Below are 14,880 nucleotides of genomic sequence, written 5' to 3'. Positions count from 1 at the left end.
AACCAATTTAAAAACAACAGTTGCCAGATAATTCCATCACGGAAAATTTTTCTTTTGAGAGCACAGCTTCTCCAAAGAGAGCAGCTGACACTATACAACTTATCACCCAGCACTGGAGCGTTTGTAAATTTAAGAAAATGATAGCTATGGGAAACATACCCTCTTCTTAAGTAGTTCTGAATACTTCGATACGCATCATTGAACATCTCTAGGTCTTCCTTTTCTCCAAAAAGAATGTAAGACTTCAATAGATACTCATAGAATGAGTCCAAACCCGCGCCTAAGCCACTTTGTTTTCCAACCCAATGGCCAGTTTGAATATTCACGACATTTCCTTCAGGGATAGACAGACAGAAAGACAAAGATTTATGTCTAAAACATTTCCTGGTGCATATTTTAGTTGGAAGCACAAGCGACAACTCATTTTTAAAGTTCCAATTCTTGATCTGCACATATTCAAGTTACAAAATAACTTTATGGAAAAAAAGTATTGCCAAAAAGGTAATGTTTGTTTGCTCAAGGAACTAATTATCAAGCTTAGTACTCTCATGCAGTTATTCAAAGACTAAAGGTCCTATCCTGCAGCCTTTACTCACACGCTATTTTAATTTATGTTAATGGAGCCTACACATGTAGGAACTTCAAGTTTGTGCCATACTCAGAAATTGATTTCACAATTGTGGGGTTTTTTTTGGAAAAATCCAACCATCGGGGGTTTGTGTCCTCGATCTCTATGATGCTTTCCCTGTACATCCACAGAATATCACAGACAGATAAAAAGCGTACATATGTAGAGAGCCCACAATATCAAAGTCAGATAGAAGATAAGTGGTGCCCTTTATATACTGGAGAATATGTGAAGCACTACTGTGCAGGAAGTCGGGTATCTAAAAATAGAAGGATGGGAGACAAGACAGTTAATACATCCTGTTCTGACTGAAGTGACTAAGACCTCTGGAAATCACATGGGAGCATTGACTACCTAATAGTCCAGTGTCATTGCTCCTAAGACTCCACAGTGCTTTAACAGCTCGCCGTGCCACCCATTCAAATGTGGAATCTCCAAGCAGCCGGCTAAGAATGCCAAACTCCACCAACAAAGAGCCAGCTCCTGCAGTACAGGTCTCATTATTGCTGTCAGGAGGGACTCCCTTCTTTAGATTCACCTGTGAAACACAGATACACGGAGCTTCAGTTGCATGACACGTTGAGCAATGAGTGCTACAATGTTCTAAGTTCCACTCTTAACTGTATTATAGACGCCAGGCTTTTTAATGGAGCGTGCATTAGTTACATATAGCGAGAAGAGATCAACTTCCCACCACTTGGAGCAAGAGCTGAATGTATTGCAATCCAAGTTCAAACTTTGGTCCCTAAAATTAGATGCCTAAGTAGGATTCATATGCCTAAGTAAAGATCCCTAATTTTCAGAAGTGCTCAGCGCACAATTACTAAACTGCAAGTGCTCAGCACCTATGCAATTCAGGTGCTTAATTTTGTGCATTTAGGTTTGTAAACTGTGAATTACAGCTTTAATCTTCTGTGCACCTGAACTTGTTACCTCGTTCCTGGGACTGAAAGGACACTGGCAATCTCTTTATACTACATACATTGTTATGTATACGTCCATACTACATGCAGTAGATGCAAACATAACAGCTCGAAAAATAATTACAATAATCCTTTAAAATTAATTTGGTTGTTGTGAAGAAAAGAAATACATCCCAATAAAGAGGGCTCAGCCAGGACACCACATTTCAGCTGCAGAATATTGAAGTTGCAACATTGTAGCTAGAAACAATTACCTAAATGATGAGCTAATTTTCTGCCATGAATGCATCATCTTTCACAGGAAAATCATCTTAATGCAGTATCCACATTTAAAACCATTACTACTTTACGGCAGAGATAATGTTCTCATTCTAAAGCACAGTTTAGTGGGAATCTCATAATTCTGCACATTTAAAGAAATATTCTGCTTTCACACTTGAATAAAGAATCTCAATGGCAGAGATAACTTAGACCTGCAGCAGCTGCAAGAGGCCCTCACAAATGGCATACAGTTTTATCTGCACAAGAGAGCCAAGAAACAAATGGCCATCAAGATAGGATTGTCATCTCCGCCCTATAAGAATTCTCTCCAGAAAAAGAAACCCATTAGCTAGAGGGCACTATGGGGTAATCCTGGGATCCTGCTACTCACCATACCGCATTCATTCTGCAAAACAGTCAGTGCAGCACTATTCACAAGTACTAAATTCCAGGCCTTGAAAATGTACTTGATACCTGCAAGCCCAAGGACTAAGCTTAATAGCCAGAGTGAAAGACAACTGATTGGCCATAGTTGCGCACGCACACACACACTCAAAGTGTAAAGAAACAACTGTTCTGTTCATGCATCATTAAATTAATCTTACAGAACAGGACGTTAACTGGCAATAAGTTATTTTTAAAAAAACCCACAAACCTCTTGTTCATCTCCTACTCATTAACCTTTTTTGGCCTCAGTCCACCTCTTCTTCATGTCTATCATAAGATAAATTTACCTGTGCTGTCTTCAGTTCCTGCCCCCACTCCCTCATTTCCTGGCTGCCATGATGGTGGTGGAGACTCAAGGGGTATCTCCTCTACTCTTCTCCTCTCCCAGCCTTCACTCAGGAGTGCTTCCTCTGGGGAAGCTCCTGAGCAGCATTATATGGATGTACTGGACTTTCCCAAGAGCAACCCATCAGAGTGAAACGGCCCCAAATCCTTGTCAATTTCATTGCTGCCCACAATGTTCTGAACAGCAAAACAGATACTTGTCAGACAGGCTGTAACAAGGTGAAAGTGAAAACTGACAACAGATCTGGTTGGAAAAAGCATAACAAGAATTCTTCCCTTGCTCCAGGATTTTAAGAATGTCAATATTCAGAAAGTTCTGAACAGCTATATAGTTGGCCAAAACATGGGAGTAAGTTTCCACAAAAAAAAAAAAAAAAAATCAAAATTTTTCGTGTTCCTTCCTTAGCCTCCATCCCAGTTTCAAACAGATGAACCTGGCAAAGATGTCAATTTGCAGACTCAGGAAAAAAAGAGACTGCATTGATTTACTATTCAGCATTGGAATGTTTACTTTGCAACACTAAAGACTAGACACATTTTAAGCAAAACCTGGATTCTGCAGATGTTGATGGCACTTGCCCAATAAGCCTTTCAACTTGCCACAGGTGAGTAGATTTTTCTAACTCAGCCAAGTTCATTTAAGTCATATATATATAAAAAAGGAAGTAAGTATGGCAATGGTAAGCCAAATGCCATGCATTACCTCTCATTTTAGAGCGCCGATATAATACATAATAATTTAAACTAATTTAGTGTCCACGCTTCTATTCTGGATATGCATTATTTTGGTATTAATTCACTGATGCTACTGAAGTAACTCTACAGACATGCCTCCCTGCATGATAACAGTTAACACTTTTAGTTGGGATCTTCTGTCTGCATCAGTAACTTAAGATATTTAATGTATACAGTACTTTAAAGTCAACACGTAGCACCTTGAGTAATGAGGAAGAGTTAGAAATAAGTCTGTACAGTTTGGCTAGAGTAAAGGAGAAGATAACTACCTACTCTACATTCTCTGAACAAAAAAAGTTTAGGCATATCAGAGAAGTTAAGTTTTTAATCTTTAGCCTGGCATCTACAGAGTGGAAAAGTGGGCTCAAAACAAATCTGCATAGTACCGGAAAATACAGTAAGTCACATCTGATGCCAAGAGCTGTACTTTTTAGACAAAAGAAAAATTTCACTACTGTAAAAAGTAGAAGTTGCAGTTCCTTACAAAGACAAGCAGAAGAAAGTTTCCCCTGTGTATCAATATAGATTGTATCACACCTACCCGAGGATAGGGAATTCCAGTTTTGGTGTTCTCAAAGGCAGGTAGCAGCCTCACTGCCAGGTCACGAGCCATATGTAAGAGTTCATCATCATAATCTTTAATGGTCATGTCACCAAAGGGTTGCTTGGTATCTGTAATTATTATGTGGGCAGAAAGCAGACTTCCCAAAACCCTATTGGAAGAGAGATTGCAGAACCTTAAAAAAAAAAAAAAAATCTACAGAATTCGCAATATGACCTCTAATATCCTACCTCTTGCAGTGTGGCCAATACCTAATGATCCAAAAAACACTGGTAAAACTCCATTGGTCTGAAGGTCCTATCATGGCTGTCTTATTGAATTTCAGTTAGCTAAGACTGGATACTGTTATCTCAACATCTCCATTCACAATACGTGAATTTTCTCTTTAGTTTTACTATACCAACAGATTTAGTTAAACTGGGAGAACATTTATAAGAATCTTGGCACACAGTGCCTTTAATAAGCTTCAAAAAGGAGGCATCAGTCAGAGAGGTTACTATTACATATGTTGAAAAAGAGGAGTGATTCAGAGGGGACGTAACCCACTGCAAAGCTGTAATGAGTTGGGGGAAGAAGGTGGCATCCTTTCTCTCTCACCCACATACACACAACCGCCCCCCCCACACACACACACACACCATTCCTGCACCTTAAAGTCAAAGTATACAGTGCAGAAGGAAAAAGGAATAACTACAGTCCTGGGCTGCAGAGACTCATTTGGGATTCACAGACCAAGCACAAGGAATGGAGAGCTTGCACCCTTGAAAAGAGCCCTAGAACTCCCTCCCTCAGAATTTGATTAGGTAGGGACTTTTGCTCTTCTGTTAGTACAGCTCCACCTTGATACAGTGTCAACATCTGCAAGATCAAATGAAACAGGACTATGAACCACATCAAAAGTTTTTTTTTTTTTAAAGATTTTTTTAAAAGCAGGTTAGAGAGCAGAATGCGTCTTCCCACAATGTTAATTCACTCAAGAGAAGACACAATAAAATGAGATTGTAATGGAATTATAAATGAGGATAAAAATATCCAAACTTAACCCATGTGAGACCTTGCCTGAAATACCAGTTATACCAAAATTCATTTTTATTCTGATTTTGTGTAAGACAGTAGTCAGTATCAATCCATTGGTCCCAAGTAGGTAACATTTAGGACATCCTGCACAGCACACATTTTTCAAATGTCTGGGAGAAGAAACGAAACGAGAGAAGAGAGGAATTCTAGGGTTGGGAAATGTCAAGGTTCCTTCCCCACTCTGAACTCTAGGTACAGATGTGGGGACCTGCATGAAAACCTCCTAAGCTTACTTTTACCAGCTTAGGTTAAAACTTCCCCAAGGTACAAACTATTTTACCTTTTGCCCTTGGACTTTTGCTGCCACCACCAAACGTCTAACCGGTTTTATTTTATTAGGAAAGAGCCCATTTGGAAAAGTCTTTCCCACCAAAATCCTCACCAAAACCTTGCACCCCCATTCCTGGGGAAGGTTTGATAAAAATCCTCACCAATTTGCATAGGTGACCACAAACCCAAACCCTTGGATCTTAAGAACAATGAAAAAGCATTCAGTTTCTTAAAAGAAGAATTTTAATAGAAGAAAAAGTAAAAAGAATCACCTCTGTAAAATCAGGATGGTAAATACCTTACAGGGTAATTAGATTCAAAACAGAGAATTCCTCCAGGCAAAACCTTAAGTTACAAAAAGACAGGAATATCCATTCCATTCAGCATAGCTTATTTTCTCAGCCATTTAAACAAACAGAATCTAACGCATATCTAGCTAGATTACTTACTAAGTTCTAAGACTCCATTCCTGTTCTCTCCCCAGCAAAAGCATCACAGAGACAGCCCCAGACCCTTTGTTTCTCTCCCCCCCCCCCCAGCTTTGAAAGTATCTTGTCTCCTCATTGGTCACTGTGTTCAGGTGCCAGCGAGGTTATCCTAGCTTCTTAACCCTTTACAGGTGAAAGGGTTTTTCCTCTGGCCAGGAGGGATTTTAAAGGTGTTTACCCTTCTCTTTACATTTATGACAGGAAATTATTTTTCTTTTCATTTGCACAGTTTGCAGATTATAGATTACAGCGAATGGCACTGCTGAACTTCAGTTATACTGGAGCGTTACTTTGATGTGGGGATTTCAGTTATGCCAAGCCTGTCTACAGTATATTGACAGGAGCCCCTTTTTAGGGAGTGCAACAACATATTTTATATCAATGCACTGAATAAACTCTCCAAAAAAGTGTTCAGCTGTCCAAATACTGTCTTGCAGTTTGAAATGACTGAGCAAGCAGCATTAAAAGTTATTCAATAAGACAAACAGTTAAAAGAAAGACTACCTTAAAAAGTGATCTCCACAGCACACCTGCCTTTTGTTTTACCCGTGACACTTAAAGAAACAACAGCATCACTTGAAAGATAGTTCACTGAGTACACCTTCTAGTCACTCTGAGTCTAAGGATGCCTAGTGAACAATTAGGAAGCAATGAAGTTTTTGGTACCAGTAAGTTTCTTCTTGAGCAAAGAAACCTCTCTTAATCATTCCCACACACATGTAAAACCTCAGTTATTTAATCAGATATTTATGACCACATACCTGATTGTTGCCTCAAAGACTTGGACTGTAGAATCTTTGTCAAATGAGACTGTGTCAATCACTAATTTCACCGCTTTCTGGAACTCTGAAGAATTTCCCATTACCTTTAACATCGAAGAAAAATATTAAAGAACATAGAGGGGACTATCAGCTTATTGCACAGAGGAAAAAAGAATTGATGCAGTTTTTATTTTAAGCCACAAATGTCAGTCATCTGGGTAGAGAATAGCGGCTTCGATATTCATAGTCAGTGTTTCTATTTATAAACACTAACTTGTCCCCTTTCCCCTGTGCAGCACCTTTTTGAAAAACTTATCTCATTACACAAGCCAAGAATACTTCACTAAGTAGTTGCAGTGCTGGAAGTACTAAAGGGTATCTAGAACACATTTTGGCCCTTTTTAAATAATACACTTACTTTCTTTCCTCCTCTTTGCCCCCCACCTCAATCAAAACAGCATTCTGGGACATCTTACACAGCACAAGACAATAAAAACATCCAAAATTGACAAGTCCGCCCCTTCTTGCCTTGCATATTTACTGCACCGTTTTGTTCATCTACGCTCACGTGTGTTGATACTCATATGCCTTCAGTTTAGTTTTTAAAGATCCGTTATGCATTTCTTACAGTTTGCATAGTACAATACAAGCAATGCTTGGCTAACTTTACCCAATGCTAGCAAGATCTGTGCTACTACACCTGCAAGTAGAGGTAGATATATTGCTTGCTTCAACAACATTAGTGACAAGAAGTTAGCAGAATTTTTTCTATGTAGAGGGAAACATAACAGCCACATTTCCTGCAGAAGCTGAAGAGTCGACAAAGCATATAAAATAAAGTTCTTTCAGCCACAACCATGTATACTGACACCAAGAGTTTTAAAAACAAATTCTCACACTGGAAGTTACTCCAGATATATTCCAGGGTGAAAGGTGAATTCAGCCCTTCCATGAAGCCTCAAGTCCAGCTCAGAACTTTTTTTCTATGAAGATAAACAGACCTTGTTTTCCTCCCTCCCCCACTTAACTTCCAGCTTCACACATGTAGCTCTAGAACCTGCTCCTTTAAAAAAACAGAAACGAGTGTCATAGGTTCTGTTAGGGAAGTACCCAATTCGTTATTTGGGGTGTTCTTGACCAAGTCAAAAGATGCTGACAACCAAAGGCTTGTTTAACTAAGGACACAGAAAATCTGTCTTGCATGTATTGCAGACTGCAGCAACTGCATTTTTAATATATTAATGCTGCCATTAGAGGCTACTGCAAAACACTAGCAGGATGAGGAAAGGAGCATCCATACACTCCACTTTATTAACACAGCTGCATTAGTATTATGACAGCGACATGGGATCTATTTTAGCAGCTGTGCCACCCTGTGGGGCCCTTGGAATAGATGTTTTAGAAACAGATTAATATGGTTTGTGTTTAGTACTCGTACTGATTTATATTTGTTATGATATATATTTTTGCTAATGGTGAAATAAATTATGTAATAAGAGAAATGGGAGCTGCCCCTCTAAGAATAGCATGCAGGCACAATGAGTGAGTTACAATGGGACTAACCCAGGGATGGGCAAACTTTTTGGCCCGAGGGCCACATTGCGGTGCGAAACTGTATGGAGGGCCAGGTAGGAAAGGCTGTGCCCCCCAAACAGCCTGGCCCCTGCCCCCTACCAACCCCACCCACTTCCCACTCCCCTCAGAGCCCCAAACCATCTAACCCCCTTGCTCCCTGACTGCCCCACCCCCTATCCACATGCCCCACCCCCTGACAAGCCCCGATACCCCACCCCCAATCCAACTCCCCCCTGTACCCTGACTGCCCCCAGAACCTCTGCCCCATCCAACCACTCCTTGTCCCCTGCTCCCCAGGACCCCCTACCCCACCGCCCCCTTACCACGCCACTCAAAGCGGCAGGAGCTCACAGCCCCGCTGCCCGGACGTAGCCAGCTGCACCCACGTGGCGGCATCACTGCGGGGGAGCGGCTGGGGACTAGCCTCCCCAGACAGGAGCTCAGGAGCTGGGCAGGACGGTCCCAGTCCCAGATGTGGGATAGTGAAGGAACCAAACCAGGAAGAGAACCACATATTCCAAGAGCGTCTTGAGTCTCCCACTCCCCTCAAGCGTCCTCCCCAACTGATTTTACTCTTTTTCAGGCAGTCCCTCTGACCCCAGTTAAGACACTGCCATCAGGTTTTAATTAGCGAAGAGACTCATCACTGACAATACTACCCAGATGCATTAAAACAGATTTAACTCAATTTGCAAAATTCAGTTTGTTCTTTTCAATTTCCTATGCTGCCCTTTTCTCTCCTGGTGATTTCTATCTACTTAGGTTGATTCAAAGAACTGCAATTTTAAAAATTCTAGAGTTTTGTCCATTTAACATATGTACAGTGTCTGCACAGCTTGAGAATGCTTTACAGCACTATTGCAATCAAAGATCACCTCTAACACAATCAACAACTGAGGCCTGGACAAGAGCTTAAAGATTCCCTGTTATCTCCTTTAGCCTTTTCCATAATGAATGTACTAGCCTCTCCCCCCTGCCACTTGCCTGCCTGCCTTCCTCCTTCCCTCCCCCTCCCCGCAAAAAGCAACTCCAGTCACCATCCTTGTCCTCTTGGAAAATACTTAAGCCACTGCAACTTGTGGATTCTTACCTTCTGCTAATAATTTGAAAATATATACTTTTGTATTTTGATGGGTTATTAAATGGGTGGGATCCGAGTTACCCAGGAAAGAATTTTCTGTAGTATCTGGCTGGTGAATCTTGCCCATATGCTCAGGGTTTTGCTGATGGCAGTATTTGGGGTCGGGAAGGAATTTTCCTCCAGGGCAGATTGGAAGAGGCCCTGGAGGTTTTTCGCCTTCCTCTGTAGCATGGGGCACAGGTCACTTGAGGGAGGATTCTCTGCTCCTTGAAGTCTTTAAACCACGACTTGAGGACTTCAATAGAGTGGGTGGGTGAGATTCTGTGGCCTGCGTTGTGCAGGAGGTCAGACTAGATTATCAGAATAGTCCCTTCTGACCTTAGCATCTATGTATCTATGATAACTCACCGCTAGGGTATCCAGTGCATCAATCAGAGTTAGAGAGTAGTTTCCCAAGACATCATTGATATTCAGATTTGAACTGAAACAAATACAGTTAAATGTTACTTGATTGTAACTAGATAGTTCTATCACCATACTAAAAGATAAATCTTAAAAAAATTTAACCAGGCACCACCCTCTGTTAATAAAGTCTGAGAATAAGCTGCCAATCTAAGTACTATCATATGTATTTGGGTATTTAATTATTTCCAGAGCGTAAGGGACTGATGCTGCTAAGGAATTTGCTTTGGATTCCCATGGGGGTAAAATTGAGCCCTATGACCCTGTCTTGACTGGCAAAAAAGTATTTTTCAACTGTTACAAAGGCCTCTTACTCCTCTTCAGGACTCAAGCCAATACATGTGAAAGTGCTTCTGTTACATTATTGTAGCCCAAGCTCTCTCCAGGCTACAATACAGTGAATTTACTCAACTTTTTTCTTTTGCACCAAGGGCCTAGAGAGAGGCATGGTGGAGTTCAAACTGTTTTTTCAAGTCTAGCATGTCACTTCCATCTTCTCTATTGACTTCAAGTGTAAATGTCTTTTTTTTTTAAAATAGTGTATTCATTGTGCAGCCTTTTCACAGTGAATTATTTGTTCTATTAAAATAAACATGGGCGACAGGATTAGTTTGTTGCCGCCATTCATTTCACTTAACTTAGATCATTTTTTCACTTCAAGAGAAACAGACAAGGTTTTCATCTTGAGGCCAAAAGACCAAAAACATCAAGACACTTGATCATGGTCTTGGATAGGCCAAAAGACTACTTACACTTGATCTGAGCTCCTTACACCTATAAAAAGTAGCTTGCTTGTGACAGCCAGGTAGAAGGGCAGGTGAGAATAGTTCATATTTATTTTAATAAAACACAAACTTCATCAATTGTTTTCTTAAGTTATATATATATTAAAAAAAGATACTGTCTATGGAGAAAGTATGTCAGACGTTGTGAGCAGAACCATAAATTATACACAAGTCAGATGGGCACATTTGTTACATCTTTATCAATTCTGGAATTGTTATTTTAAATAAAAAAGTGGGGGCTGGGGTGAGGAAGTATTGCATTCAAGACCAAGTGTTCAGCTTATGTAATTAAGAAGAATTAAATGCAGGCCTGTTATACTAGTAAAACCTCTACCATGTAAACAGGTAACACACATACAGTTGAAATGAAGTTGTTTGGGTAAATGTATATCTTTCGCAACTACAAATGTGTCTTTATTCATTATAAAGAATGACAAGTCTCTAAAGTAATTTCTTTAAAAATTTATCAGCTTTCTTTTTAAAAGACTACAATTCTTAAGAGTCCAGATTTCAATGGGCTTTCAATCAGGCAGCTAATCTACAATGTGGCATCGTACAAGGGTTTTAAATCAACAGTAGGAACTGAGACTTTACAGAGCACATTGCACACATTTGCTATTTGCTGTGCATACAAGAGAGCATACAGGCATGCAAACATCTACGAGCTCAGAAACTACAAAAGTACCAGAAAGAAACCTGCACAAAGCTGGTGAACAGAGGCTTTCCTTCATCCAGAGAGGATCTCTGACATAGTAATAGCAACAGTAGCAAGATAGCCATGGATGCTTTACTATCAGCACAAATTTTCTGAAATCTGAATGTGATTCTTGCCCCGGGCAGTCCTAAATATTCTATGCAGATTTTATAGGACAGCTGCTTTAGCTCTCTTCTGCCATCAGTGAGTAGTTATTTCTAAAGAAAAATATGTCCGATGAACACCGCTCTCTCTAGAATAAGAGAAGGTTAATTTGTTCTCATTTCTCAAAGCTAGAACTCAATGGCAATTCTAAGCAATGGCCTAGGTATATGTTTTTAAGATATTTGCTGAAGTGGCTCTTTGGGATTATCCATTGATGACCTGTGACTCTGCCATTCAAGACAAAAGCTAAGAGCTTTTATATGGATGGGTCACTACAAAAAGTAATTTCCCCTCTCTTGATATTCACCCTTCTTGTCAACTATTCAGAATAGGCCACTTCCACCTTAATTGAATTGGCCTCCTTAGCACTGACCCTCCCACTTGGTAAGGCAACTCCCATCTTTTCATGGGCTGTGATATATATACTGCTTACTGTATTTTTCACTCCATACATCTGATGAAGTGGGCTTTAGCGCACAAAAGCTTATGCCCAAATTAATTTGTTAGTCTCTAAGGTGCCACAAGGACTCCTCGTTGTTTTTGCTGATACAGATTAGCACGGCTACCACTCTGAAACCTGAACAGAGCATGTAATCAAGTGATCCGCTCCCTTACATACACACAAAAGTAATGTCAACTGGAGATAAAGGACAGAAATTACCCAGAAGTATTTTTCTATCTTACTGAATTATTGCTCTTTAACATTCTAACACGGTACTGGGTAGAAAAGGGAAATACAAAGCAGAAAAGATGCCATTTATCATAACTTGACTGGACACAAGATTTTAAAAAGTCACAGTTTGCTCTTTGGCAGTTACAGCAATGCTTGCTGTGTTTTCTTAGAGAAAGCTGAAGATATGTGACTCAAGACGCATAATCCTAGAATTTAAAAGCATTATTAGGGGATTTAGCTGTCCTATACCCATGATAGTCAATGCAAGTCACACACAGTTCCCTATAAAAGTTTAGGAGCTGGGTACTTCACATCTCTGCGCTGCCAACTTCAATTTCTACAATCAATTATCTGATTACAACTATGCTTTAAAACAGATGGGATAGAATTAATGCTCACCTCCTGAACAACCTGCAGATAGGTGTAAAGGGGAGGGTGGCCTTGGACTTCGACTGGTTTAACACTAAACACTTCCTGGAGTTATTGGGGCTTCTAGTTAAACTACATAGGCTGGCAGGCTGCTACTGTACACGTCTTCATCTACACTAGGAGAGACAGAGATACCACAACAGGAACATACATATTAGAGCAACAAAAAGAATATGAAGAAATTCACAGAGAAATAGAGGATGCTCTTCAGTAGTTACTGATAGGTGCAACTAGAGCAAGGAGCCATAGTAGAGAAGTTAGCTCATTGCACTGCTCTGCACTCTGGAGCTACTGCCATGCTGCACCCCAGAGATGGCTGCATGTCCATGAGCGATGAAGCAATGCTTGGGTACAGTTTGTAAAGGGACTGCAATTCTTCAACACAAAAGGCACCATGTAAAGGTGACAGTATCCTTGGGCTCTGCATGTTTGGGGCAGAGGATGTGCATGACCCAACTGGGCCCTAGCAGCCACACCCACCAAGGGCCAGGGAAATGGACCAGGAATCCATGGCCAGATCTCTCCAAGCAGCTCCCTCACCTCTAGACAGGCTTTGCTGCTCCCCAACGCCCCCCCCCCGCCATGCCAACGCCCCCCCCGCCACCATCTTGACAGCCTCCTGCTCCTCACCAAGCCCCTATCCTGCCAGTAACCCACACCAAACCCCCTCCCACCCAAACTCCTCCTTGCCAGCCCCCCTGCTCCCCCACCACATCTTTCCTCTCCCCCCAGCCCTCATCTTAAAGCCCCCCCACCTCGTCACCAAATGCCCATCCTGCCAGTCCCCCTCTTCCCCCCCACCCAACCCCACCTTAAAGCCCCCACGCCAACCCCCCCACCCAACCCCACCTTAAAGCCCCCACGCCAACCCCCCCCACCCAACCCCACCTTAAAGCCCCCACGCCTCCTCGCCAACCCCCCCCATCCTGCCAACCCCCTCCCACCCTAGCGCTCTCTTCCCTCCCCTAACCCCCCACCTCCTCGCCAAGCCCCCACCCCGCCAGCAACCCACACCAACGCCCCCCAGCCAAACCACCTCCCTGCCGGCCCCGCCACTCACGGGTCGGCGCGGTCGGGGCCCCGGCCGCGGCAGTGCACGGGGTTCAGCTCGTCCTGCGGGAACGCGTGCCGCATGTAGTTGTCGTAGCCGAAGGCGAACATGCCGCGGGCCGCGTCGCGGAGCTGGGCCCGCAGCTGCGGGGGGAAGGCGCCGCTGTAGCGCCTCTCGTACTCATCGCCCCCGGCCGGGCCGCAGCCGCCTCCCCGGAGCAGGCAGCCCCAGTGGGCGCGCCCGCAGCGCCCCGCGGCCCGCGCCTCCCCGCCGGCGGCCCGCGCCAGCCAGGGCGGGTCCGGGGCCCCGCGCGGCGGGAGGGCGAAGGGGAAGCGCTGGTGGAAGCCCAGGCCGGGCCCCAGCGCGGACACCAGCCACAGCAGCCCGTGGAGCCCCAGCCTCAGCAGCAGCAGGCCCAGCACCAGCGACCGCCATTGCATGGTCGCGCGCGGCCCACGCTCATCGTTTAAAGGGACCCCGCCGCCGCCAGCCCCGGGCGAACCCCGACTCCCCCCAGCCGCCCAACAACCAGCCGGCGGGCCCTTTAAGGGAACGGACCTATTGTGACCCGGGAGTCAATCAGGCCGCCCCGTGCCGGCTCCTGGTTGGTCAGCGTCGCCTCCTACGTCCCCTGCCTGTCTCGGCCCTCTCCGCTCATAGGCTGCCGCGGGATGTCAATCAAACGGAGGGGCCTTCCCTTCTGAGAATAGGGCCGCACGCACGCAAAAGCGCCGCGGGGGCGGGGCTGAGGCCGGCGAGCTGTCGTGGCAAGCTGTGACCGCGGGGAGCTGCCCGCCCATGGCGAGGGCGGGGGCGTGACGGCCGCCGCGCGCGCGCGCGCGCCCGGGGCGTGCTGGAGCCGCGGTGGGGGCCGGTCCAGCTCCCTCCCTGGCTCGCCGCGCCCTGGGCTGCCGCCCACGGCTGGGGCGGGGGGGAGTCGGTTGGAGTCGCGGCCTCCGCTGCGTCCGGTCGTGAAGGGCCGAAACCGGCGTGTCCGTCGCCGCAAGCGGCCCCCGGGCTCCTGGCGGTGGGCTCGTCCCTACGCGGCTGGGCCCCTGGCCGCGTTTGTTCGCAGGGCTGGGGGCGGGGGCCGGGTGAAAAGCGCATGGGTCCCGCAGCTGCGGTTCAGCCGCCCGTTGCTGGCTCGGCTCCGGGACTCGCAGAAAGGAGCGCTTCGCCGGCAGCGTTGTTAGGAAGCCGCGCAGCTCCCCCCGTGTCAAGGGGCTGAAGCAGGCTGGATGATGCTCCCGCTGTGCGGGGGGAGGGGGGATACTGACCCGGGGGGGGGCTGGGAAAGCCGTGTGGGGTAGGAGTTGCAGAGCGAGCTTGCCCCCCGCTCACAGCTGCTGCGGGGTTGGCAGCCTCCAATCCCTGCCCTGGGCATTGCCGCCTGGCCCCCCTGCATGGGGTTGCAGTCCCACTCCCTCGAATTGGGCCTGATCACCCAAATTTAAATGATCAGCGCTGC

At 44.7% G+C, this 14,880-nt stretch overlaps 1 protein-coding gene across 3 annotated transcripts in view; it reads right to left on the bottom strand.

Moving 5' to 3' along the window:
* EDEM1 (ER degradation enhancing alpha-mannosidase like protein 1) overlaps positions 1–13,981 on the bottom strand; it is a 33,492-nt gene extending 19,511 nt beyond the window's left edge. For 2 of the 3 annotated variants that reach the window (XR_006282563.1, XM_038410367.2), the window contains exons 1-6: positions 13,422–13,981; positions 9,562–9,634; positions 6,498–6,601; positions 3,881–4,076; positions 983–1,166; positions 160–334 (exon numbers count right to left, since the gene is read on the bottom strand). Coding sequence is in view for 2 of the 3 variants with exons in the window: in XM_038410367.2 (XP_038266295.1) it covers positions 160–334; positions 983–1,166; positions 3,881–4,076; positions 6,498–6,601; positions 9,562–9,634; positions 13,422–13,852 (1,163 nt within the window). In the remaining variant the exon portion in view is untranslated. The remainder of the gene's footprint in view (positions 1–159; positions 335–982; positions 1,167–3,880; positions 4,077–6,497; positions 6,602–9,561; positions 9,635–13,421) is intronic. The other variant, XM_038410368.2, reaches the window with a different exon arrangement.
* Positions 13,982–14,880: the final 899 nt, after the last annotated feature.

The sequence above is a fragment of the Dermochelys coriacea genome, chromosome 7, assembly GCF_009764565.3.
Source record: "Dermochelys coriacea isolate rDerCor1 chromosome 7, rDerCor1.pri.v4, whole genome shotgun sequence".
Taxonomy (NCBI): Eukaryota; Metazoa; Chordata; order Testudines; family Dermochelyidae; genus Dermochelys; species Dermochelys coriacea.
The sequence above is the reverse complement of the archived record's forward strand: the minus strand, read 5'-3'. Positions and strand labels throughout refer to the sequence as shown.